Source organism: Limanda limanda, chromosome 20 (assembly GCF_963576545.1).
Source record: "Limanda limanda chromosome 20, fLimLim1.1, whole genome shotgun sequence".
Lineage (NCBI taxonomy): Eukaryota > Metazoa > Chordata > Actinopteri > Pleuronectiformes > Pleuronectidae > Limanda > Limanda limanda.
The window spans coordinates 4,700,794-4,726,993 of NC_083655.1; the positions used below are offsets into that span (position 1 = coordinate 4,700,794).

The 26,200-nt window shown below is 45.0% G+C and overlaps 1 protein-coding gene across 2 annotated transcripts in view; it reads left to right on the forward strand.

Annotated features, from left to right (window-relative positions):
- Positions 1–26,200, forward strand: part of atp8a2 (ATPase phospholipid transporting 8A2) — a 47,298-nt gene that overhangs the window by 19,831 nt on the left and 1,267 nt on the right. For both annotated transcript variants that reach the window (XM_061093561.1, XM_061093562.1), the window contains exons 24-35: positions 6,554–6,726; positions 11,760–11,943; positions 13,175–13,285; positions 15,743–15,817; positions 17,318–17,440; positions 17,851–17,929; positions 18,015–18,076; positions 18,580–18,636; positions 19,946–20,053; positions 22,149–22,237; positions 22,422–22,526; positions 25,868–25,959. In XM_061093561.1, coding sequence (XP_060949544.1) covers positions 6,554–6,726; positions 11,760–11,943; positions 13,175–13,285; positions 15,743–15,817; positions 17,318–17,440; positions 17,851–17,929; positions 18,015–18,076; positions 18,580–18,636; positions 19,946–20,053; positions 22,149–22,237; positions 22,422–22,526; positions 25,868–25,959 — 1,258 coding nt within the window. The remainder of the gene's footprint in view (positions 1–6,553; positions 6,727–11,759; positions 11,944–13,174; positions 13,286–15,742; positions 15,818–17,317; positions 17,441–17,850; positions 17,930–18,014; positions 18,077–18,579; positions 18,637–19,945; positions 20,054–22,148; positions 22,238–22,421; positions 22,527–25,867; positions 25,960–26,200) is intronic.

The following is a 26,200-nucleotide window of genomic DNA, read 5'->3' on the forward strand; positions in this document are numbered from 1 at the left end:
CGCACTTAAAATAACTCTCGCCGGCTCAACTCCTTTATCCTCTGTGGCCCGTGTGCGAGTTCCACCTGCGGCGTGAGTGAAAACAGAATCTCACCTCAAAAGTAAAGTGTCCCACTTGCGTCTCACCGTCTCTGCGCTGATCCGTTTGCGGTTGATCTCGCTGTCCTGCAGGAGGACGCAGAGACCGCGCTCCGTGTCTCCTTCACGCCGCCGCCTCCACATCTGTCAGCGCCCCGTCCGCACACAGGAAGCCACTACACAGCGTCTGTGGTGTGTGACAGCAAAAATGTGTGTGTGTGTGTCTGTTGGAGGGAGAGCAGGAACAACACAAATATGGTGTTTATCTCTGTGGTCGTTAAGGAGTGTGTTTGTGAGTAAAGCAGAGGAGGGATGTTTATTGTACTTCATGCTAGAGATGAACAATCTGGATAGAGAAAGGGAAGGGGGGTGAGGAAGGGGGGGGGGGGGTTTAGCTGAGCCATGTGGGGGCGATGAGTGAGTGGTAACACGATCTCCCCTTGCTGCTCCTCTGCATCCAAACAAACCCTATGAGCAATGCCTCCTGGGTAAACGGTTAGTGAGCGCTGAGGCTGTGACATGTGCCATCTGTCGCCTCCGGAGCCCACGGAGCCACACACACTGACACCCGGAGGCATCCGATCCGACGCTCGCCGTTTACCCACAATGCACCGGCACGGGATCGGCTCCATCGTTCTGTATATACATTACGCTTCACTTTCCCACAATCCCTCTCTGTCTGTCATGCTGCCCGCAGTACAACTCCTAAACCAACAACATCTCTCTTCTGCTCATTAATCATCTGCACACACACACACACACACACACACACACACACACACACACACACACACACACACACACACACACACACATGTTGTGTCTCAGCATGCATGCTCCATTGTTCTGGCATTTTTCATTTCCTAATAGTTTTTGTGGTACACGGGCCCCCCCCCCCCAACTGTTTAACACCACATGTGTGTGTCTGTATGTTTTTGTCAGCTGCATGTATGTGTGTGTGTGTGTGTGCGTGTGTGTGTGTCTGGCTCAGGCAGCAGAGGATGTGTGTGTTTGCACAGATGCACACTCTGATAATTAAACGGTGTATTAAATCTCACTGGTGACAGAATCTGCACCTCCGATACCAGCGCCTCTCTCTCCACCTTCTCTTCACTCAGCAGGACTCCCTCGTTCTTTCAGTCCCGTCCCACTCCCTCTCCGCCGTTCTCTCCTTCTTTGTACATTCTCTCATTCATCTTACTCAGTCCTTTTTTTTTGTATATTTTTTTTATTCTTGTTATAATCGCTCCAGTGATCCTGGTCCCTCTGAAGGGACAGGGTGGCCTGGAACAGATCAACAGTTTCCCATCCTCTCTGTGTTCATATATATATTTATATATATATACACAGGAAAGAGATAAGTGTGTTTGTTCTCATGCATTTTATGGTGAAGTGTGCAATCCGAGAAGGTGACCTGCGATATCTCAAACCGCCTCCATGCCCTGCCCATTCTGTGATCCAAATATAAACCTGATAAAATTCCGTGCAGCCGGGTCTGTGGACACGGTTTACAAAGTGTGTGTGTGTGTGTGTGTGTGTGTGTGTGTGTGTGTGTGGGTCTGTGTGTGTGTGTGTGTGTGTGTGTGTGTGTGTGGGTGTTTCCGCCCTCTCCGAGCTCAGATGCACATGAAAAATAAACATTTATTTTGGAGCTTAGAAAACGCTTGCTAATGTGATCTGTCATAATGAAACGGTGCAATCAAAGAATTAGGCTTTTCTTTCTTTCTTTTCCTCCGAGGTCTCCAGAAATAGCCGGTAATTTAAAGCGTGAGAAAGAGGGAAACCACACAGGGAAGCGTTTTTCCTTTGCCCTCGTGTTTGTTCTCTTTCAGAAAGTGTTAACAGATCACAGTGGACCCAGCTGTTTCTTTTCATGTTAAGACGTTGTTCTTTTGTCGGAGGGATTCGGTTGGGTCTGGTCTTGCCGTGTTATGTGTGCGGCCGACTGTTTAGCTTTAAGAGCTAACCAGTGTTTGTACCGTACTTTTTAAATCTCCTGTAGCTTCCCTGCCGACTCAGACTGGTTATTATCCCTGGTTACCTCAGCTCCTGGAGCTTTGACTGGACCTGCTGTGACAAGTCCCTGTGATGCATTAGTGCCTCAATGCTAAGCAGCTGAATGTTTTACACGTAAGGTCTGACCCACACACGTGACCCTCTCTGAGCCTGTCTGGCCTGATCACTATACCAGACAGTTCATCATTATATTTCTGTAAATAGAGGCGAAGGATGTAGAATTTGCAGTTGTTCCCTAACAAAAAAATCCTCTATAAAATGGTTTGTTAGCTTGTCAGGAGGATTAAGCTAAAACTACTGAATGGATATCCACAAAACTTGGTCGAAGGATGGATTGGTAGCGGGCCAAAAGAAAAATATTTTGGATCTAGGGTTGCAAAATTCCGGGAATATTCAAATTTGGAAACTTTCCATGGGAATTTACGGGAATTAACGGGAATAAACTGGAAATGTTGTGGGTAATTTATACTAACTGTATTTACCTTGTCATATACAGACATAAATATAAACATTTTGTTTTGTCATAGGCTGATTTGAGCCCTGAGGAAACTTTGGGCACTTGACTATACGCTTCTGCATCGTTGTCATTCTTAACATAGGTCTTTGCACAGTATTTGCAAATGTACACAGCCTTTCCTTCTACATTGGATGGGGTGAAATGTCTCCACACATGAGATAGTGCACGTGGCATTGTTCTGTAGAATAAGATGAGAAAAAAGTTTGTAAAAAAACGCTAATGCAATGCCAGAGATATAAATAGTTAGCCAAACAATTGGAATAATCTGTAAACATATTTCACAATTGATGGATAAATGAATGGAAATAGGCTAGATGAACAGATGAACAATCCTCAATCAGCATTCTAATTTGTTTTCCCCAGTGATATCATCGAAACTTACCTGACTAGTCCTGCACACTACAGCAGGCCTCAATAGCCCTGCTGTAGAGTGAAGGATGCTGGGAGTTATCTGTGCATGTGATGGAAGAATGCACAGTGGAAGGTTGAAACTCAACGTTCCATACATCTTTAAAATAGAGTTTTAAATGATGTCTTTATTGATCAGCGTTCAATTTGCGTATTTTAGGTTTTTTTTCAAAATTCCCGAGCTAAACTTTCCGCCCCTTTGCAACCCTAATCCGGACAAAAGAATGGATCCAGAATGACATCAAAGTTTCTAAACATGTCCCCCTCATAACTTTTTATATGATAGAGGTCATACTTAATAAATAAGCAGTCAACATCCTGGCTGAGTGTTTCCACTTTAAGGGCCCGGTCACACAAACCTTCCTGTTCACTTCCAGTCTGTGGGAGAAAGAAGGTGAAGAAAACATTCGAGAGGCGAATCCCATTCACATGGAGTTGTGGTGAACTCTGACTCTCACGTTTGTGTGTATGAGTAAACAAATGGCAGTCTGAAAAAAACCTGATTCAGGGATGGTGATGTCACAAACCTCACAGACCAATCCTGTCACCTTGTGGGCGGAGCTCAGCAGCTGGAAAAGGCTCCTCAACCAATAGTGAGCTGTGAGGGTGGGAGACGAGGAGCAGGGGCGGGGGGAACAAATGATGAAGGAAGGTGTAGAGTTACATTTAATCCATTTTTAGGCCGTGAGGGGATTTTTTTTTCACGACAAATCTTTTGAATATGTTATAACGAGGAACAAAGACGAGCTTTAGGAGAAACAAGCAGCTGAGTCACTCTTTAATGATGTGAAAGTGCACTTAAAATAAAAAATTCACCAATTTCCTTTGAAAAAATGCATTAATCTTGATGGAAAAAGTCGGGCACTTTTGCAATGTAAGGGGACTCTGGCAGAGGTATGTGCTCTAAGTGCCATTGTAGTCTCCAGTGTTTTTATACTGTAATTTTTCACTTATGAGCCGTTTACTTTGCTTTATGCTGCCGAGGCTTTTGTGTCCATTCCTCTGTGATGGGGTGAAGACAAGCAGAGCAAAAATAAAAAGGTTCTCATCTCTCACACTCGCACGCCATGTACACAGACGCACAAACTCACTAACAACCCGTGCATCCGTCTGTCACACGTGTTTTACTCCCCTATAAAAACACACGCACTTCACTCTCACACACGCACACAGCCCCTTTGTGTTTCAGAACTCTGACAACCTGTAATCTGCTCTAATCCCTTCATTATGTTTTTGTTTTCCTTTCCCCTGTTTGGGGGAAAAAGGTGAATGCAAACAGGAATTCCGGCGCACAAAGAAAAACACACGGCCTCAGGCTGAGAAAACAAGAGCAGGGATTTTTTTGGGGGTTTAAGCGGAGGCATGTGTGCGTCGCTATTCGGCAAGAAGTAGAGCGACTCTGTTGTGGATGGGGTTCTCTCACATACATGGCCTCTACATGTGAGTGTGTTTGTGTCGGCTCGCTGTGTTGTCTCTTGCTCAGGCTCTGATGGTCTGACACCGGGTTCCTCTCCCTCCGGGTCACTGGACGCTCTCAGGCCTCATGGGCGACAAACACCCACTCAGAGAGATGATGTAGATTCTTAACGGCACCAAACGTCCAAATGTTTGTGCACTTTTCTGTCTGGAGTTTAGTCTTCTGTGGCTGATTGCTCTGTTGTTATTGTCCATGTTTCCGTAAACAATTCCTTCTATGGGTTATTTCACTTTGCCTTGTTTATTATGCGTATAAGCTGAATTCCACATGTTAAACTAACAAAAGTGTCCCGAGATAAGAGACTAAGTGAGCTGTCAGCGACTGTACTGGATTTTCCCTAATGGATAAAAATGTCTGGTTCCATCTGTTTAGTGTTGGAGTGATTTTAACAGATTTTAACCTGAACGCGCCGGGTGATGCTCTAATGTAAAGAGCTGTTAGTAAACACCATGTCAGGGCTGGAGCTGTAGAGCAGAACTAGGTTTTTATATCTGTTGAGTCAGTTTTCTTTGTTCTGACATGTTGTGACATGACTGACTATGAAGAGGAAATCAATTCTGACATTTCTTGAGTAAAGTCATAATATTATAGGAACCCCAATCTCATTATTTCTTGAGAAACTATGAAACCTCCTTTGAATATCGCACAGATGCTACAGACAGTCGACCACTACCACACACATTCCCTCCAAGTCTTTGTGGTTCTTTCCTCAGAATAGACGGTTTCTTCCACAGAGTCCTGACACATCATATTTTGACCCCTCAGAACCACATTATTTTTAAGTATTTTGTTATTTGTGAAATCTATACTGAAGTATAACTCAACAAGATTCACCACGTTCCTCATTTCATCGCAGGTCGGATCTTCCGATATTCTCTGAGTGGCTCCAGTGCGCCTTCGGATTGTGAAGATGATTCTTAATTGAAATTTAACTATGGTTTCTTATTATTAGTTTTTTGAATTGCTGTTGGTTAACAATCAGAACGGCCGAACCACTGTAACTCTTTGTCTACACACCTCAAAACATATATTCTTATTCTATTATATTTATGCTCTATAACATTGGGTTCTTATGGAAATCAATCTGTGTGTGTGTGTGTGTGTGTGTGTGTGTGTGTGTGTGTGTGTGTGTGTGTGTGTGTGTGTGTGTGTGTGTGTGTGTGTGTGTGTGTGTGTGTGTGTGTGTGTGTGTGTGTGTGTGTGTGTGTGTGTGTGTGTGTGTGTGTGTGTGTGTGTGTGTGTGTGTGTGTGACTGGTAGCTTGTGCTGTGCCTGCTCCTCCACATGGAATTCATTACATCTCCATGGGACGTTTATTTTCTCTATTAATCTCTGTTTCTCTATTATCGAGAGCTCCATCAAAACTGCCACAAACTTCTGCCTTGCAGGGAAGCCGACGTCCACACACACACACACACACACACACACACACAATTACAAATAGTGGTTATAAATGAATAATACATTCATCCAACTCATTTCTCTTTTCTCCTCTGCTCTGTATTTGTCTCAACGTGCCGCCCCGACCCTGCAGCGTGTTGTCATGACGTCCAGAAACAACTGTGAGCTTTATATTGGCGTCCCTAATCGTTTTAATGTACACAGAAGCAAATTCTTTCCTCACATGAAGAGAGCCTGTGCAGCCGGGACCATATGTCTTCCATTTATCGCCGGCGGTTTTGACTTTTTAAACAAATTGGTCTGTGTGTCGTACTTTCACCACCACGATTTCCCCCCCCCGCAAAACATGAAACCAGGGCAGCTGTCTGATTGCATAAGACAAAGAATCGCTTTCAGGGTGAGATGTTGAGTTATGATTGGTCAGAGCGCAGATTAGGATTTACAGGAACGTGGTTTGCAGGTTCAGAGGTTTGGTTTTTCTTTGGAGGCCGATAGTATTTCATCCTTCTGTACATCCAAATGTGTGAGAGTTGAAGAGATGGAGGCAGTAAAAGCAGGTTGATTAAAGGTCCACTTGTCTTGGAACTGAAAGAGGGGACATATCTGATCAATCTTTCTTACGAGTAAAACTTTTCTCTCTCCGTGTCTTTGTCTCAGGCCACTCGAGCCACGCTGACCGCCCACTGTACGTCGCTGGGCGATTCTCTGAGGAAGGAGAATGAGCTGGCGCTGATCATCGACGGTCAGACGCTGAAGTACGCGCTGTCCTTCGAGCTCCGCCAGGCGTTCCTCGACTTGGCTCTGTCCTGCAAGGCCGTCATCTGCTGCCGGTAAGGACAACACTCATTTAGGGCTTTGTATAGCAACATTGTATATTCGTGTAAAAGTTTGTCCTAATTGTCTTTGATGAAAATTCATTGCAACCTGTCATCGAAAGAACTGAAAGAAAGAACTGAAAGATGTCTAGACAAAGTCTGGAGATCATTCAGGAGGAGAAGCTCTGTGTGTGGAACGTCCGTACAGATGCACAGCGTCATTGTGCTGCTGTGGGAAACCTCCACATGTAAATCAATAGAGATCCACCCAATGAAAGCTTAAAAACTCCCAATATTATTTTGACAATCTCTATGAGGTAAATCCTTGATTTTAGTTGCTTGTTGTACCAGGCTTGGTTATGTACATTCTCCACCTTTTCATAGATGGAGAGCTAGAGATGAAGGGATAGATACATATGGATGGATAGCTGGAGATAGATGAATAGAGTTGTAGATAGATGGATGGATGTATGGAGATAGATATAGAGATGGATGATATAGGCAGATAGAGACTAATAGATAGATGGATGCTTTAGATTTTTAGATTTTTGTAACACCTGTGTTCAAAACGATGACACACCCCTGCACATTATCTCATTGCCTGTTCTTTTATTACAACACGTATGTGAATGTGGTTTAACCACAAATGGCATCCATGAGCTAAAGATACAGGTTTGTGTTGCAACTACACATAAGACAACGTGTAATGGATGCCGTTAAATGCCAAAACACCTATGTGCAAGTCCAGAGTAAGTGTTGACAGGACGAGGTGCTGGTGAGAGTGTGAGTTGCTGGATTTAAATTCTTAAACTGCTCATTTTAATGAAAGGAAGCAAATCAGCAACTGGAAGCAGCTGTTATAAGAACAAATACACAAACACAAAGCTCAACTGGACCTCGGCACAGATGGAGAGAAGGTGTGTGTGTGTGTGTGTGTGTGTGTGTGTGTCCGTGCAAAGGCCTGCATACCTGCCTGTGTTTGTATATGTGGTCGGTTGCCCACCGTCTGCAAATGAATGAGGATGATAAAAGTCCGTGCCGCTGCACAGCAGGAGAAATGTAACATGCTCAACTGCATGGAAATGTCAGAGTCATGACTCACTTAATGCTGGTACCCCAGGAATGGGCACAAGAACACACACACACACACACACACACACACTCATGCACACACACACGTGCACAGACAAAAGACGGGTGGAAAGTCTTTTATTAAACATCACAGCTGGTGCTGAGTGGAACAAGACCAAAAAAGGGAACATGCAGTAAACATAGTATGAACAGAGTGCACTTTGTATCAATGGAAATGTATAATGACTGTGTGTGTGTGTGTGTCAAGCGTGTGTGTGCGTGTGTGTGTGTGTGTGTGTGTTCATGCAGCCAGGAGGGAAGTAATTGACTCTCTTGCGTATCCAGCCCATATCCGGACTCGGGTCTCGCAGGCCTCACAAACAGCCTCCAGCTTCCTCTCCTCTGTTCCACGCTCCTGCACTGCTCCCCTTTACCTCCGTTCCTCTATCTCTCCCTACCCCAGCGAGAGCTTGGTACCAAACATCCCTTTCTTTTTGTTTTGTTTCATGTAGACCAAAACGAGCATAGAGCATGTGAAGAAAATACATTTTTTTGACCATGTGCAAAAGCGCAAACTTCTGGTACCGAAGCGTGAAGTTCTAAGATGTTGTGGAGTTTTGATAAGAGCTGTGTACCAGGACGTCAATGATGATGTCACAGTTTGATTGTAACCAGTGCTGCCTAAAAACAAATGGGTGGTTGGGGTGGAAACAACTGTCACTGTGTCAACACCTCAGCAACAATCCCAGCGTGTTTGGAGTTCACCAGAGAAAATCAAAGAACTGACTCCGAGATATGCAGACAGAGATTCCTGGATTTATTAGTAAGTTAGTTAAATGACCCGGAGATGAATTTACAGCAAAGTTTGGGCAAAACAAACAAGTTTTTTCCTTGTCACGCAGTTACTCTTGTGTTGGTTTCTTCCCTAGTAATCATCACAATGCTTTAGATTCATCCTGCGAGAGAACCAGAGCCGGTTGACTCCTGTAATGTGTGTGTGTGTGTGTGTAATAATGAGCTGGAGGTTTGACTTTTAAGTCGAGGTGTCTCTGTGATAATCTCTCTCTATCTGCTGTATGCGTATGATGGATGTGTGTGTGGTTCAGGGGCGGAGACGTTGAGTGCACTCGTACGCACGGGTTCCTGACTTCAGTCCACGTTTGTTTACAGGAGGACTTAGCGGCTGCTTATTTTCTGCTCAGTTCCACCGTGGAGAGCAGCGCGGGGCTTTCATCTCCCCGAAGCCACTTTACACAGTCGCAGACTCCGTTAGCCGTGTTTAGAGGAAAAGGAGAGCGGGAAAGAACGGGGGAGATAAAGGGAGATTTGTGGTGGGAGGCCGGGAGACGCGCAGGCAGACTCACCCGCGCACACTTCAGACGCAGGAACAGGAAAACACAAAGAGCAGAGGTTGATCCCATCCTTCAGCGATGACTTCAGAGGCCAAGTTTCTGAGGTTTTACCCCTGGAAATATCCTGTGGCGTGTGTGTGTGTGTGGAGGAGGGGGCGGATTGTGTGTGTGTGTGTGTGTGTGTGTGTGTGTGTGTAAATGTGTGTTTTTGCACCACGCCAGTGTATGAATGAAGCGGACCACCCAGCTCTGTGATTTAAGCTTGACCGGTACATGATCCTACATCCATATTCATAGAAGAACAGCCATCGCTGTGACCTGGAGCCTCCAGCGGCGTGCGTGCGTGTGAGCGGCTCTGCAGCTGCTCATGATTTGATTTTGTCATATCTTTATCAAAGCAGCATATTGTATTCTGTTTGCATGTGATGCCTCTTGTGGCCGCACATAATTTAATATTGTAACATCATTATCGGAGCACTGACAAACATAGTGGAGCTGCACCTGACACACACACACACACACACACACACACACACACACACACACACACACACACACACACACACACAGAAACACTCATTGTGAAAGTCCCTCTTGAACTATTTGAAGTATTGGCACGACTTTAAGTGGATCCTCAAGCATAGATGCTCAAGTTACCATCATGTTGTGCAGCACGTCTCTTCCAAACTATATTTAGGGAAATACAGTATAAATGTTTGATATCTGGATTTGATCTATATATATGTCTGTCACACTGTTGAGCATCTACTCACGTACTTACCAGACAAGTGACGGTTAAAACAGTAACCGAGTTTGAAGAGAAAAACCAGACAATTTCATTTAAAACTCAAACTTAAGATATATAAAGTCAAATAGGGACATTTGTCATCATTCGTCTCTCACACTGTTCATTAGACTTTACAGTTTGCTGTCCTGTACTTTGAGAAGTCTAACTTTTCTGTGTTGTACAAGTTAAATCCCTGTTCCAGTGTCGGTTTTCTCCCTTTGTCGATTTGCAGTGTTGGATTTCACCACAGGTTGTGAGCTCTGTGCATGTGAATGACAGTGAACTGCTAGAGGAGAACGCCTCCTCATGCAGAGCGTGTTGTGAAAACAGAGATGGAGGCAAATTCAGTGGTCGTCCGTGGGTCAAGAATGCAACATTTAAGAATGTAAACACGTAGTGCGGTTGGAGTTTTCCTCTCACAACCTCCTACGAAGATCTGGACCAGTTAAGGGTGATTGTTCCTAATCTCAACTGACATCAGGCGAGAGGCGGAGTCTTCCATGGACAGGTCACCAGTCACCAGTCTGTCATAAACCTGCCATACGGGCTCACATTCACACCCACGGGCAATTTAGAGGTGACAACTAAATTAACCCGCATGTGTTTGGACGAGGTTCCTGGAGAACACTTCCACACTGGCACTGGTGGGACGTGACAACAGCACAGAAAGGCGTTGACCAAACAGGGGTTTGAACCACGGACTTCATATAAAACAATGGGTCACCACTTCCTCCCACTTTCCAGTAATGAAGCCAAAATATTGAACACCGTGATTTAAGGCATTCTTCCAGAGTCCACAAAGCTTTTATAGCATCAAAAAAAGTCCTGGATCACACATGAATTCAGATTTACGCGTGCAGGACTAACGCCATCATGGTTGACACTTTTTTTTTTTTTAGATACTCTTTTTATTGTTTTTTTACCGTTTTATGAGTACAAACATTAGAATAACAAAACGGGCAACAAAACAAACAAAACCAAAAAGTCCCACCCCAAACTAACAATGAGCACTGCAACATACATCCTTACACATGTATGTATATATATATATATACATACACATATACATCCATGTAAAAATAAACATACATACATACACAATCAGGTTGATGGTTGACACTTTCAAACATTTTCTTCTTCAGATTTTTTAAATATTCATCTCCAGCACACAAATCAAAAACACATCACGACTTCCATCTGTGGCAAACGGAGCCAAGAAACAGGGAGTACATCCAAGCAGAGAACCACAGGGGGGGGGGCAGCATGGGGTGGAGGGTGTCATTTCAGAGACGCAACACATGACTCCATTAAGTGTAAAGGAATAATACCCATAGTGCTTCAGAAAGCGCCTCGCCATCAACTCTCAGCGGCCCTGAGGGGAAGCATCTGTAATCGAGACTCCCTCGGTCGTCCATTGTTGGCGGAGAGACAGAACCGGTTATAGACAGAGGATCAGTGATACGGGTCAAGAGGGTGGAGTACCACTGGAAGCTCCCCCGACACACACACTCTCACACACACACACACGCACACGTATACAGGCGAGCACACACACATGCATAAACACATCAAACGTGAGCTTCTCAGTCTTTTCAGCAGAACAGTGAATCATTGTTTCCTGATTCCAGGTGAAGAGCAGTAAACAGAGCTGGTCCAGCCCTTTATCTGTCTCTCTCTGTCAACTCCTTCTCATTCTTAACTTCCTCCACTTAATTCTTTCTTTCCTTATGACTGCTATTTGCTTCCCATGTTCCCCTCTACCCCCTAAAACCCGACAGCGCCATGAATTCAACATGAACCAACCATCTCCAATGAATTTCTTTCTGCTCTCTCCTCAGAGTGTCTCCGCTGCAGAAGTCCGAGATCGTGGACATGGTGAAGAAACACGTGAAGGCCATCACGCTGGCGATAGGGGACGGCGCCAACGACGTGGGCATGATACAGACGGCTCACGTCGGAGTGGGCATCAGCGGCAACGAGGGCATGCAGGCCACCAACTCCTCTGACTACTCCATAGCACAGGTGGGCTACCGACGAATCGCGGAGCCATGAGCGTAGATAATGGATCCGTGTTTGGTTGCCCACCCCATAGATATCATATATAAACACTAGATGTCTCGGCCGCGTTGCCGGCCAACAGAGTCGAACGTCACCACATGGCGGCCATCTTGCTGCAGGCGGCTCGCTCACCCATAACATTGTGTTGGTAGTGGTAAATAACCATAACTTGCTCAATTTTCAACCGATTTTTAAACTGTCTGGTTTGTTATAAACGTCAGAGATGTAGCTATGACACTGCATACTTATGAATAATTATGTTATTTTTCTAAACAATTTAATAATTTATGCAGTGTCATAGCTACATCTCTGACGTTTATAACAAACCAAACAGTTTAAAAATCGGTTGAAAATGGAGCAAGTTATGGTTATTTAAAAAGTACGCACCACTACAACACCACAATGTTATGGGTGAGCGAGCCGCCTGCAGCAAGATGGCCGCCATGTGGTGACGTTCGACTCCATTGGCCGAGGAATCTAGCCTTATATATGTCTATGGCCCGTCCTGCTGACGTGTCTTTAGGGCAAGACACTGAATCCTCACCTGCTCACTGTTCAGTTAATCCCGACCTTTGACCTTCCTTCAGGGGGACAACTCAAAGGAGAGTTTGTTTACAGGGGCCACTCACATATCATGTTGTCAATACAAACTGTGAGCAAGTGGAGACGCCTCGTCCATCTTTATTTACAGTCTGTGGTTCAGTTCACTTATCAGAGGAAAACATTCTCTCTAATGGATTTACTCCTTTTCTCTCTTTTATATCTTTGTTAATTGAATATCTTTGCTCAGACAAAACAAGCAATTTGAAGACGTCACTTTAAACTATGATAGGAGACTTTCGTGGATCTGCAATAGATAAATGATTGTTGTTTGTCTCTTATCTACATGGCTCATTATGGTGACTCAATGGAGATGTGATTAGGCTGAAACAACCTGAGGGATCATGAGTCTTCTCTCTCTCTGTCTGTCTCTCACTCCGAGGTTTTCTGTCACTTTCACTGTTTTACTTTATCTCTTCACCTCCGGGCATCTTGCACAACTTATCTCTCTCAGTGAGGCTCGTCTCCCCTCAGCTCTCTCCTTCTCTCCCTCTGACATTCTTCATGCCACTTTCTGTCTCTTATCATTACTTTGTTCATCTTTGTATCTATGCCGGTATTTAAGTGTTTCTCTCTCCCTCTCTCTGATTGGCAGTTCTGTTACCTTGAGAAGCTGCTATTGGTCCACGGGGCGTGGAGCTACAACCGGGTCACCAAGTGCATCCTCTACTGTTTCTATAAGAACGTGGTCCTCTACATTATAGAGGTGAGATTTCTGCCACCACATGCTCTTTGTTTCACACACACACACACACACACACACACACACAGGCTTACGCACACTGTTACATTAACAGAGATGTTTTGCAGCTGTTTGTCGACGTGGCGGACAGTGATGGACGAGGTGCCCTTCTGGTGTCTGCTTTCTGTCTCTTTTACTCTCTCACACACACACACACACACACACACTAACACACACACACACACACCTACACTAACATACACACACACCTACACTAACACACACACACACACACACACACTGCACAGAAAAAACGTGTGTTGTAGATCAGCAGCGATGAGACCTTGGCTCCAAGGGTCGACGTGTGAGTGTGTCAGTGTGTGTGTGTGTGAGTGTGTGTGTGTGTGTGTGTGTGTGTGTGTGTGTGTGTGTGTGATGCCTGCCTGTCTGTAATGGGGGGTATTTGTCAGCTGTGCTCCACCCTCCCCTCACCCTCTGTCTGACATTAAGGATGCCAGCAGGTGCAGGTCCTCATGGGAGCTGCAGCCTGTTGCCCACTGTCCCGCTCACTTCACCCCAGTGTGTGTGTGTGTTTCTGTGATTATCTCACATGATTGGCTCCCTGCAGAGCACTCTAGGCCAAAGGTTAGAGACTGTCTCTGTCCACTTAGAGGAGACAGAATAAGGGGGATGGGTGTGTGTGTGTCTCTGTGTGTGAGAGAGTGTTATTTTGTGTATCTGACCTCACCCCTAGGCTGGAGGCTCCACTGTATGCCCCAGGAATGCCACAACTCCCACCAGTGGCCCCAAACATTTTCTCTATCGGCCCTCAGATCAGCCTGTGTCTGCTCCACAGCTGTGTGTGTGTGTGTGTGTGTGTGTGTCTGTGTGTGTGTGTGTGTAAACAAGGCGTTAATGAAGGTTTCCCCTGGGCCACAGTCACATTTAGGCATTGTGTTTGGGGTAAATTAAGCTCTGCAGAGTCAGACTGTGGTTTCAGAGGCAGCCTGAAGCTGCGTGAGGAATGCTTTTAAAACGTCACGCTCAGTGGTTTTAATGGAGCCACAGGAAGTGCAACCAGCATATTTTTATATTGTAAAATCGATAAGTCGTTGCCAAATCATGATTCGCTGGAAGGACTTTTTTAAACAAGTCGGACCTTCGTCTCCTCTCTGCCTCAAACGATTCCTATCAACGCTGCTGCTCTCTGAGGCCGAGGGGATGTTTGCTGCTTTTATTCCAGAGGTTTCCTCACAAGGATGACATGAAACTCCTGTTATGTGTTTGAGCAACATCATTGGAATGAAATCTGATCTCAGTCTGTCCTAGAATCACACATGTTTAAGTCAGAGATTGTTAAAACTTCCCAGCAGGCACCAGAATCTCACCTCATCATCTACTGATTGAAGCAACATCCATACGTCTATGGTCTCATTCAAAATAAAACGATTTTTGTCCAGACAAGTGTTTTGGCTAGTCAGGTAAGTTTCGATGATATTACTGGGGAAAACATATTAGCATGCTGATTGAGGATTGTTCATCTGTCCATCTAGCCTATTTCCATTCATTTATCCATCAATTGTAAAATATGTTTACAGATGATTCCAATTGTTTGGCTAAATATTTATATCTCTGGCATTGCATTAGTGTTTCTTTACAAACTTTTTTCTCATCTTATCTAATGAACAATGCCACTTGCACTATCTCATGTGTGGAGACATTTCACCCCATCCAATGTAGAAGGAAAGGCTGTGTTCATTTGCAAATACTGTGCAAAGACGTTAAGAATGACACAACGATGCAGAAGCATATAGTCAAGTGCCCAAAGTTTCCTCAGGGCTCAAATCAGCCTATGACAAAACAAAATGTTTATATTTATGTCTGTATATGACAAGGTAAATACAGTTAGTATAAATTACCCACAACATTTCCAGTTTATTCCCGTTAATTCCCGTTAATTCCCATGGAAAGTTTCCAGCTTTGAATATTCCCGGAATTTTGCAACCCTAGATAGGAGCATTACGACTCAGCAAAAGTTCCATCATGACCAACACGACCCAATCAGCAAAGGGTTGTGAGTGTCATAATTTTAAAACATCTCTGTTTCAGACTGAAACATCTGCCACGAAGTTTTCAAACTCAAACGAGGTCGGCAGAGTTTCCAAACTGGACGCTACATCTACTTTCCAGAGCAGAGCTGATGCTTCATCATTTTGATAACACATCAGCTCTGCTACGGAAAACGGATTTAGCCTGAATCTACTAAATCAAATGAGCTCAGGTGATGAGGAGTGTGCAGGATTTATGGATTCTTCATGCTCTGCAATGCTTGAAGTGCTCTACTACATGTGTATATGTACCAGCGGCATAAATGTGTCCATCTCTCTGCACTGTTTCCACTATCATTGTATCCCTAAAGGCAGATTTACCCTCCGCTATTGTTCCTCTCATCCCCCTCTCATCCCTCTCTTTGTGTCCCAGCTCTGGTTCGCCTTTGTGAACGGCTTCTCGGGGCAGATCCTGTTTGAGCGCTGGTGTATAGGCCTCTACAATGTGGTGAGTTTTACGTCTCTACTCCCTCTCAAACTACCTCTCTCTTTCACTCTTCTCCTTTTCTCAACTTTATCTCCCCCCTCCCCCCCCTCCGCCTGCTTGACATTCATCACCCCTCTCTCTTGCTCTCCACCTATCTCCTGATCAATCTCACTCTACTTTCTTATCACTGCTCTCTACGCAGACATTTGTACACGTGTGTGTCTGAGAGAGTGTGTCTCTATGGCTGTTTTCAGACATGCACTGAAATGTTTCCAGAGAGTCTGAATGTTAGAATGCAAATATCAGAGCCAGTTAATCTGGACATTTTCAGGAACTTTTCCTGTCGGCCTTCTAGCAAAGTGTGGGGAAAATATCAGAGTGAGCCCATGTGAGAAAAACGTAAGAGAATGTCTGGAAAATTCACAGTGAGCGAGTGGACATGTTGATTAAAGCGTTTTGAACATGACGTACGCACAACTGTAAGAACACAAATATCTCAAAAGAGGAGTCGTACACGTGTGATGTGCAGCCCTAACATGAATGTTCCAGACATTTTAATATTGCTGTGAACGTGTCTGACCCGAACAAGCTCCCGCTGTGTTGAGAGAGAGAGAGAGAGAGAGGGAGAGAGAGTGGGAGGGAGGGAGAGAAGGAGAGAGGGAGAGAGGGATGGAGGGAGAGGGAGGGAGAGAGGGAGGCAGAGAGAGAGAGAGAGAGGGTGAGAGAGAGAGGGAGAGAGAGTGGGAGGGAGGGAGAGAGAGGGAGAGAGACAGAGAGAGGGAGAGAGAGAGGGAGAGAGGGAGATGGAGAGAGGGAGAGAGAGATGGAGGGAGAGAGAGGGGGAGGGAGAGGGAGAGAGAGAGTGGGAGGGAGGGAGAGAGAGAGGGAGAGAGACAGAGAGAGGGAGAGAGACAGGGAGAGAGAGAGGGAGAGAGGGAGATGGAGAGAGAGAGATGGAGGGAGGGAGAGGGAGAGAGAGAGTGGGAGGGAGGGAGAGAGGGAGAGAGATATGGAGAGAGAGATGGAGAGAGGGGGAGAGAGGGAGAGAGAGAGAGGGAGGGAGAGAGAGAGTGGGAGGGAGGGATAGAGAGAGGGAGAGAGACAGAGAGAGAGGGAGGGAGAGAGAGAGGGAGGGGGAGAGAGGGAGGGGGAGAGAGAGGGAGAGAGAGAGATGGAGAGAGGGAGAGAGAGAGGGAGAGAGAGAGAGAGGGAGGAAGAGGGAGAGAGAGAGTGGGAGGGAGGGAGAGAGACAGAGAGAGGGAGGGAGAGAGAGAGGGAGAGAGAGAGGGAGAGAGAGAGTTCCTCACACGTCAAAGACAAACTGTCCAGACAACAAAACAACGCAATTTTTCAACGCAATCTTCTCAAAGTTCTTCAAAGTTCAAACGTCCATTTTTAAACCAGGATTAAAGTAGACGTAGTTGTAGTAGATGTTGTGCGATATGAGCGTTGTCCAGTTAGTAGAAGTACACGTGTCTGTGTATTATGTGTCACTTATGTGTGTGTATTTGTGTGATCCAGATATTTACTGCACTGCCTCCCTTCACGTTGGGGATATTCGACCGGCCGTGCAGCCAGCAGAACATGCTCCGATTCCCGCAGCTCTACCGCATTACCCAGAATGCCGAGGGCTTCAACACCAAGGTACAGGCACACACACGTTGTACAGTCTGCGTTCACCGACACACACACAAACAAACAAACAAGCCGAGTGCTGCGTCTGACAGTTCAATTTAAATCTGTCATCTTCGCACTCTGCGTCCGACCCGTCACACGCCGCGGCTCGTCGGGGGGGCTGACGAGTGATGCCTGCTGTTTGTTTGGGACGCCGGCGAGTAAACACGTGGTGTGGAGACTGGGGTGTTTCCATGGCGACCACTAATGAGATTCATAGGGCCAGAATAAGGAAGTCTTTCATTTTGGAGTGTGTGTGTGCAAGTGTGTGCAGTACAGGAGGGAGCTCTTGGTAGCAAAAAGTAAGTTGAAGTTGTGTGTTTTGCAGTTTTTGTGTGATTGTGGGGTATAAATGTGTTTTTTTTTCTCTTGTCCTTCAGGTGTTCTGGGGACACTGCATCAACGCACTGATCCATTCAATTATCCTCTTTTGGTTTCCGCTCAAAATGTTAGAGCACGGTGAGTAACTCATCGCAGTAATAACGTGTAATAATTGTGTATTGTGTCACACTTATATTGTTTGTTTGTGCGTTTTCTCACACAGACTCGCCCTTCCCCAACGGTCAGGGAAACGACTACCTGTTCGTCGGGAACATGGTCTACACGGTGAGCGTCTTACTTGTGTGTTATATTTGAACTCTTGTGTCTTTTGGCAGATAGTTGTGTTTATATTTTTGAATGCACACAGTGTTTGTGTACACACCAGCGTTGTGTAGCCGCTCAGAGTCTCCACTCAGTCCAGTCCTGTCTAGCCAGCCTGGCTCCTCTCCTCCTCATCTATCTCTTCTCTCCGTTCACTTCTCCATCTCGATGTCTGTTATCAGTTTACTCCCTGCAGTGTCATGTGAATGTCAGAGGGGTTTATTTGTTGTGTGTGTGTGTGTGTGTGTGTGTGTGTGTGGGTGTGTGTGTAGGCTACCAGGGGCTGTGGGGGTCCTGATTATTTCACCAGACATGACTGAGTTAACTATAAAACATTAATGTTTATTATCACCACAGTCGCCAGTATACTAATCTTGTTTCTCTGTTGTGTTTTCTCCTCTCCTCTCCCTTGTGTGCGTGTGTGTGTTTGTGTGTGTGTGTGTATTTGTGCGTGTGTGTGTGTGTAGTATGTGGTTGTTACAGTGTGTCTGAAAGCTGGAATGGAGACCACAGCTTGGACCAGGGTAAGGAACATTAACACACTCTAATAAGCCACACAACACGTGGTGCATTTCACTCAGCTGTTGATAAATAAAGAGGGGGGGGAGGGGGTTCATGAAACGTGGTCTAAATGCTTTATCGTCATAGGAACGATGTGGTTTACCTTGATGTTGTGGCAGAGGTTTCTCATACCGTAGTTACATGCAGCTCTTCTTCCACACAGCTATTTTTTCCATTGCCCTGTTGTGCAATATTCAACTGTATCCACTAATTATCAAACTTTAAACATTTCCAAATATTTTTGAAATAACAAAGGTTGTAAAGTGAAGGTTTTTTTTACATATAAAATAGATTCATCTTGTAAAGAGTGATTGAAATTGTTCCTGCTCAGCAAAAGCACAGCAAAGGAGAAAAGCTCATCAGAATACGGTAAAATAAATATCACGTACATACATATATATATATATATATATATACATATATTTAAGATTGAAACAGATTTGATTAAAAGCACGCGTGCACTGTTCCCTATCGAACAATGGTATATTCAAGTCATGCAGATTATTTAGACTCATCGATCTGGTTATTCTCAACATTTTGAATTAGAGACGTCAAATAATATAATAATATGAATAAAAGACACCGTACACACTGTTAACAGTCCGAATAATTTATAAATAATCTCACTTTTTTGGGTGTTCTAGGTCCCGACGGCATTTTGTCTAATTCTTACTAACAGCTGTCTGCAGATGAATTCAGAAGATGCATTCTGCTCAATGTCTCCAGCCTCTCTTCCCCTCTGTTTACATGTGGGACACCAACGTTAAACAAATCCCCCCAAATCTTGTCCCTCGGCCCAGAATCTGTTTATAGAGATCACGGTGGAAGAATCTGACCAAAACATTTGTTTCACACTTTGTGTATCAAAATCCAGTCAGATGTGTGTGGAGCTGAAAGCGACAGTAGCTCGGCCTTTGACATGGTTTTGCTCACCGCTGCTGTCGGGGGGGGGAGGGCGAGAGAGAGAGAGAGAGAGATAGAGATAGAGATAGATTGGCCGGATGGACAGAAGGGCTCCGACACCTTTGTGCGTTCAGCTGTCCACACAACAGCCTGGCAGTAATGAAGCAGGACCCAGTGGAATTCACACAGTGTCACTTACACACATCACAGACAGCGGGATGAAGACCGGGGACGGAGGGAGGGAAAGGTTGTCTATATCCGGACGAGCTGTATGTGAACTATGTGACCTCACGCTGTCTCTCTCTTCTGTGTCTTAATCTATCCCCCTCTTCTCTTGCATCCCTCTCTCTCTCTCTCTCTCCGCTGCAGTTCTCCCACCTGGCAGTCTGGGGAAGCATGGCGCTCTGGATGGTCTTCTTCGGCGTCTACTCGGCCATCTGGCCCTCCATCCCCATCGCCCCCGACATGCTGGGCCAGGCAAGTCCTCCCTCCAGCAGACATGTGTCACTCATTCCAGCAACAGGGGGGGGGGGGGTGACAGGGGTTAAAATAGCCCCTACCGCTCCACGTCTCTTTCCTCCATCACCTGCCCCTCCCTCGTTCTCGTTGTCCACTCCATGGCGCCTGTGAGACTCACCTCTTGGGTGTTCCATGTCGGAACTGATGGAACCCCGGGGGGAGATTTATGCGCCTGCTGCCCCTCTCACCAGGCGTCCCGCACCTGCTGCGTGTCACCCGAGCCCCCCGGTCTTTTACTGCCCTCTGCGGAGGTGTTGACTCAAGAGGGTGGGCTGCTGCTGCTGCTGCTGATGATGATGAGGGTCCAGTGGGGGGGTGAGGAACACTCGTGGAGACCCCTTGATTGAGAGACTCATTTCAGAGTTGGGGGGATAAAGGCAGGGGTGAGGTGAGGTGCCCCCCTGAGTGGGCAGACCGTCTCAACTCACCCGGGCCCATTAATTCAATTTGTGTCAGAAATCAGGAATGCGGTCAAATATCTCTGCAGCTGCTCGGTCTAACTGGGGAAGGGTCCGAGACCCTCGGCCACCATCCCCCACCGCCCTCCATCGTCCCCCTTAACTACCCCATTACCTCTCTCGCGTCTCCACACTCCTGCTATCTTTATTCCCATCTGTCCACGGGGGTCCGGATAATGGAAAATAGCTGCGGAGTTCTTAGAAAAACCTGTGTGTAAATTTGTACACGTCAGAATTAATGTGTGTGTCCAGCTACGTGTGATTTGTGTCGAGTGTGATTTGTGTCGAGTGTAACTTGGCGGAGACCAACAATCTGTTTCTGTGGATGTAAAAGCAGAGCAGAGACATTTATTTAGCTTGACTCCATCTTCCAAATGCACGAAGAGCATGTGACATATTCAGTGTCCGTTTGTGGGAAGTAATGAAGTACAAACACTTAGTTACTGTACTTCAGTACATTTTTCAGGTTTCTGTACTTGAGTATTTCTTTTTTTGACGACTTTTACTTTTACTCCCTACATTTCAACACATATCTGCACTTTCACTTGCAAGGAAATAAGTTGAATTGGTGATTCAAGTTAAATAGTCTTCAAACTATGACAAACAAGATTTCTTTACTTTAAACATGTCAGAGGGTGTACTTTTATACTTTTTCTTGAGTAAACCGCTTGAATCAGTACTTTTACTTAATAGTAGAAGCCTCTGTACTTCTACTTGAGTAAAGAATGTGTGTACTTTTGCCTCCTCTGTTGTCACTAACAGAGTAAGTGCTTGCGTGAGTGAGCTCGGATCATCTGGTGATTCCAGCTGCTTATGGTGATATCTTCCTGAAGCTTTTCCGATTCATTTTCCCTGTCGCCTCTTCCCTCTGGGAGCCAAATTATCTCTGTATCTCTGGATCCGATCGCAGCACACAGGAAGCAAACGTTACGGCCAATAAACCTGCAGTGAAGGACGTCATAGCGCATATAGTGCTTTGCGACTATTGACTTAAAGGCTCACACCCAGAGAAGAAGACACCAGAGGTTGTGAAACACCGCAGAGCTCGGTGCAGATAACCAAAAGGGAGATATTGGGTCATAAAGGGAAAAACAGGATCAGGCGAGGACAAGCAAGGGAAGATAGAGCCGGTAATAATGTAGAGAAGTTGTGAAAGAGCCAGATTAGAGGGAACCACAGGAGAAAGAGACGTGTGGGAGTGAGAGGCGGGGGGGGAGACAGGCGGACAAATTGAGACAGTGGTTAGATGGGTGATTAATCCCTGGAGGCTGAGGGTCAAAGGTCGGGGAGAGCAGCTGCAGAGACAGGTAGGGGTGATGTGTGGACACTCGCTGGAGAATCGTTGTGTTTCAACTGTGGGAATATTGTGTTAAATCCAGTTTGTGGCTCAGACGCCGGGTGTGAGACGGCTGTTAAATGTGTTTGGCGAACATCAGAGGTATTCAGGTTTGGCTCACTCTGATTCCTTATGCTCTGTGTGCTCTCAAATGTCTCACCGCGTGTTCCTCTGTGTTCGCCGCCGAGAAAAATGACTTAATGCTCAATTGAATTAATACCGGAGAGAAGTAAATGGAGGCTGTGTGTTGTCATTGCAGGCTGGCAGGGTGATGCAGTGCTCGCACTTCTGGCTCGGCCTGATCCTGGTGCCGACTGCCTGTTTACTCAAAGACTTCGCCTGGACTGCGTGAGTAGAACGCGTCGAACATAAATACGTGGGAAATCCATACAGAGGCTTTTTTAAGTCGACCGAAAGCGTTTACATAACTCATAGCGAGTCTGTGTCAACACTTACGCACACTTAACATTATGAATCACTCGCGTCTGCAAAGTGAAACACTCAGACTTTCCTTCGTGTTTCTGCTCCACAGCACCCGTCGCATGGTGAGGAAGTCTCTCCTGGAGGAGGTGCAGGAGCTGGAGGCCCGGGCCGTCGACCCCGGGGCGGCTGTGCTGAGGGACGCCAGCGGCCGCAGGTACATGTCACACCCTGCAAAGCATCATGGGAACACACTTGCATTCACGTCCAGTTTTATTGTGTCATCGGACCTGTTTTGAATGCTGATTTTGTGTTATTCAAGGTAGGGTTGGTAATCCTGGAAAGAGGAGAAATCTACCTCCCCAAACAATCGCTTTTTCTATTTTCTTTTTGCATACGACTTTATAGATAGATAGATAGATAGATAGATAGATAGATAGATAGATAGATAGATAGATAGATAGATAGATAGATAGATAGATAGATAGATAGATAGATAGAGTACTTTATTCATCCCCGAAGGGAAATTAAGAATACAATAGAATAAAATAAAAAATATAGAGGTAGAAAGAATAAAAAACAGAAACACAAGATAAATAGGTAGATAAGGTGCAGTGGCAGGATGATGTTAATAGTACTGATGATATGATGGTAATGTTATTGTTAGACAGTATATAAGAATAGTACAGTATATATAGTATATAATATAACATAATACATATTTATATATGATACTAATTATACCAATATAAAAGCAGTATATAGTAATAATGGCAGCAACAGTATATATAATAATAATAGTAATAGTGATATAATAATAGTAATTATAACATGTACACATGTATAAATATGTGTATATAGACTTATGTATACAAAGAATATACAGAGAGTATGATATAATATATGATATATAGTAGAGATATGAATATAAGTATTTGACTATACAATAGGTAATATAATATACTATGAGTGTAAGAATATGTAGACAGAGTGTGCAAAAAACAATATTATTGTATAAAATGATATATAATATCAATTAATTGTTATCGGGGTGTAAAGAGGATTTGACCAAATAAGATAAAACGTGTTTCAAAAACAAACTACCAACCCTTCCTTTAAAGTAGAATGGCTACATACAGTTTTTAAGAAGATCCCATCAATTTCCATCCAAACACGTTACATAGGATATATGTTTGTGTGTATATGAAATAAACGGTTTCCCTGGTTCCTGTGTGGCACCGTCCGTAGGGCCAAAGCCAAGGCTGAGGTCCCGTAGAGCCCGAGCTTCACGAGCTCACAGAGGTAGCTCCTGCGTTTGTGACCTCACACGACCTGCGTGCTTCACTACAAGCTGCTGTGGAGTGACGCTCTGTTTCTCCTCTCATGTCCTCTCTGTTTCTTCTGTTTCCTCTCTGTCTGGATGGCTTCATAGGTGGACCAATTTGAGCTGCTGTACAGAACTGGTGTGTTTACTGTAGCTCGGTGTGTGTGGTGTCACTAGGGATGTGTTAGAAACAATTGGATTGTTTAGTTTAGTCTGTGCAGGTTGTAGATACAGTGTGTTCGTAGGTTTCCCTCCAACGAAAGTAACTTACTACATTTTCTCAAGTTTTGAAGGGCAGGGTTGAGGTACTTTCCATTCCGTGCTCCTTTATTTGTCAGATTTAATGACATTTTACTTTGAAGGTTCATCAAATTCTATTTCCAGGAATCTCTGTGCCTGTATATGGAAGACACATCTCGAGAAATGTTCATTTTATTGGCACCACACTTGGCATGTGTGTTGTTGAGGTCTCAGGGAAGCACAGTGTCTAACGTTGTGGGATCTGGACTCAAGATATGATCAATATTAATAAACTTGGCGACCAGCGCTCTGTAGCATATAGATAAAAATGACCCAACAGCATATAAAGTTGTTTAAATTAGTACAATCTTAACAGCTTATAAATTAAAATGCTGCTTACATGTAGATACATTATATTTCAAAGTGGTTTTCTTGTGAGGATTTGAGAGTTGATGTTATATCTCACTGTAAAAATGAGGAAAAGGTTTTTTGGCTGAGTAGTTTTGGTTCTAGGAAGTCGCTGGAGAGGTCTGAGGTATGTCGTCAGGTTCACGAGGGATGAGTGGGCGACCACATGGCTCCTCCTCCTCCGGCCCCCTGTCCCGACTGACCCTGCGTCTACATCCAGGGTCGCTGGGCCCTTCTCCATTTAGAATCAGGAGAGGTACAGTAAGGGTGGGCAGGGAGGAAATTGAGCAGAATGGAAAAGAAGCACATCTGTGTTAGTAGTTCCTGGGGAGGTCCTGGATGGAGTCTGCTCGGGAGAGGAGGAGGAGGAGAGGAGGAGGAGAGGAGCGGTAGCGTCCAGCAGCGTCTCGGGGGAAGAGTTCAAACGGTGCACATCCTTGGACCATTTTGAATCGGGAGGTCGTCCGAGTGAAACATCACTGGTGGAGAACTCGAGTCGTACTCATGCATGAGCCTTTCATTTGTTTGTCCAACCACCGTTCAAGTCTTTTATCATTTTCTCAGCGCTGTCATCTTTCTAACAGACATCATTTTTTTTGGCCACAGAGAGCTTGAACAAACTTCAGAGCCGCCTGTTTTTTTCACACTCCACTGAAGGTTCCCAACAGTCACGTACAGTGTTGAGAATTTCCTAACTGCTTGCTTCAAATTTGAAACTCAGGAAGGCCGACTTTTTTTTTTTCCCCCTCCCCATAACTACTCCATTGATCATCATCACTGCTGCGTTAGCGCCAGGAAACCCCCTCTTGTGTGAATTCACCGCTGGTTAATGCCAGATAAGATAGAAAATGTGTTTTTACAAATGAAATTGCCAAAAGATAACGACTCCCTGACGTGGCAATAAAAGACACAAGTGTTAGATTTCCATCCAAGGCTTTTGTCTAACAACTATAATGGAGGAGACTTGGAGAGAAGTATATAAGAACTTAATAGGTGCATACGTGCGTTTGTGAGCAGAACCTGGAGAAGGCTTAGTTATTTTTGGTCACGGGAGGAGAGGAGCCGTGACGGCGTGTGGTCTCAGAACAGAGGATCCAGTCTTCTTCTCGGAATGGGGCGAATTAAGAGGAGAGGAGTGGGGAGTGAGGGGTAGTTTACTGTGGATGTCCTGTTGCCCTGCAGGCAGTTTATGAATTACTGTTGGCTCAAATTGAATGTCAGAAGCAGTCAGAGTCAAATCCACCTCCTACCAACTCCCTGGTCTTAAGTCCACTTATGTTTCTGCCTTCCTGATCTGTGTGTTTCTCCTGTGTGTGGATCCCTGAAGGAGGTTTTCTACTTCTTCCTCTTACACTGCAGCGTTTTTCCTCCAAAGACCCTTGAAGGTTGAAGGAGTATCTCCCTACTCATTAGCTTCAGAAATTAAAAGTCCAGGAACCTGATTCTTTCCAAACCTATTTGTCCAGTAGCCTGTGCTGGTTTTGTGCTGTAGCGTTGAGTAGAGGAGATTCTCCGTGATATCACCTGTAACCCAGTGGCTACGTGTGGACACTGGGATGTGACTGCTCTCTCTCTTTCCTCCTCAGTCTAAACGAACGAGCCCATCTGCTGAAAAGAGTCTTTAGGAAAACACCTTCAACTGTAGGAACTTCAAACTCGGTGCAGCAGACTGTGTCACGTGAGTTTCTTCTTCCCGACACATTTACTATAACACCGTTAAAGTTCTGCTTCAACACAGGCTTTAAGGAAAATATACACTCAGTTCACATTTGTCAATTATTGTTAGAAATCTTTCTTTATTCAATCTCATTACATTAAATACAGAAAAGAAAAGGCGTTTCACTTTACTTCGTGGATATTTGCAAAATCTGATTGTGTTGGATGTTTGTGTTCTAAGACAACATTTTAAAACTGATATT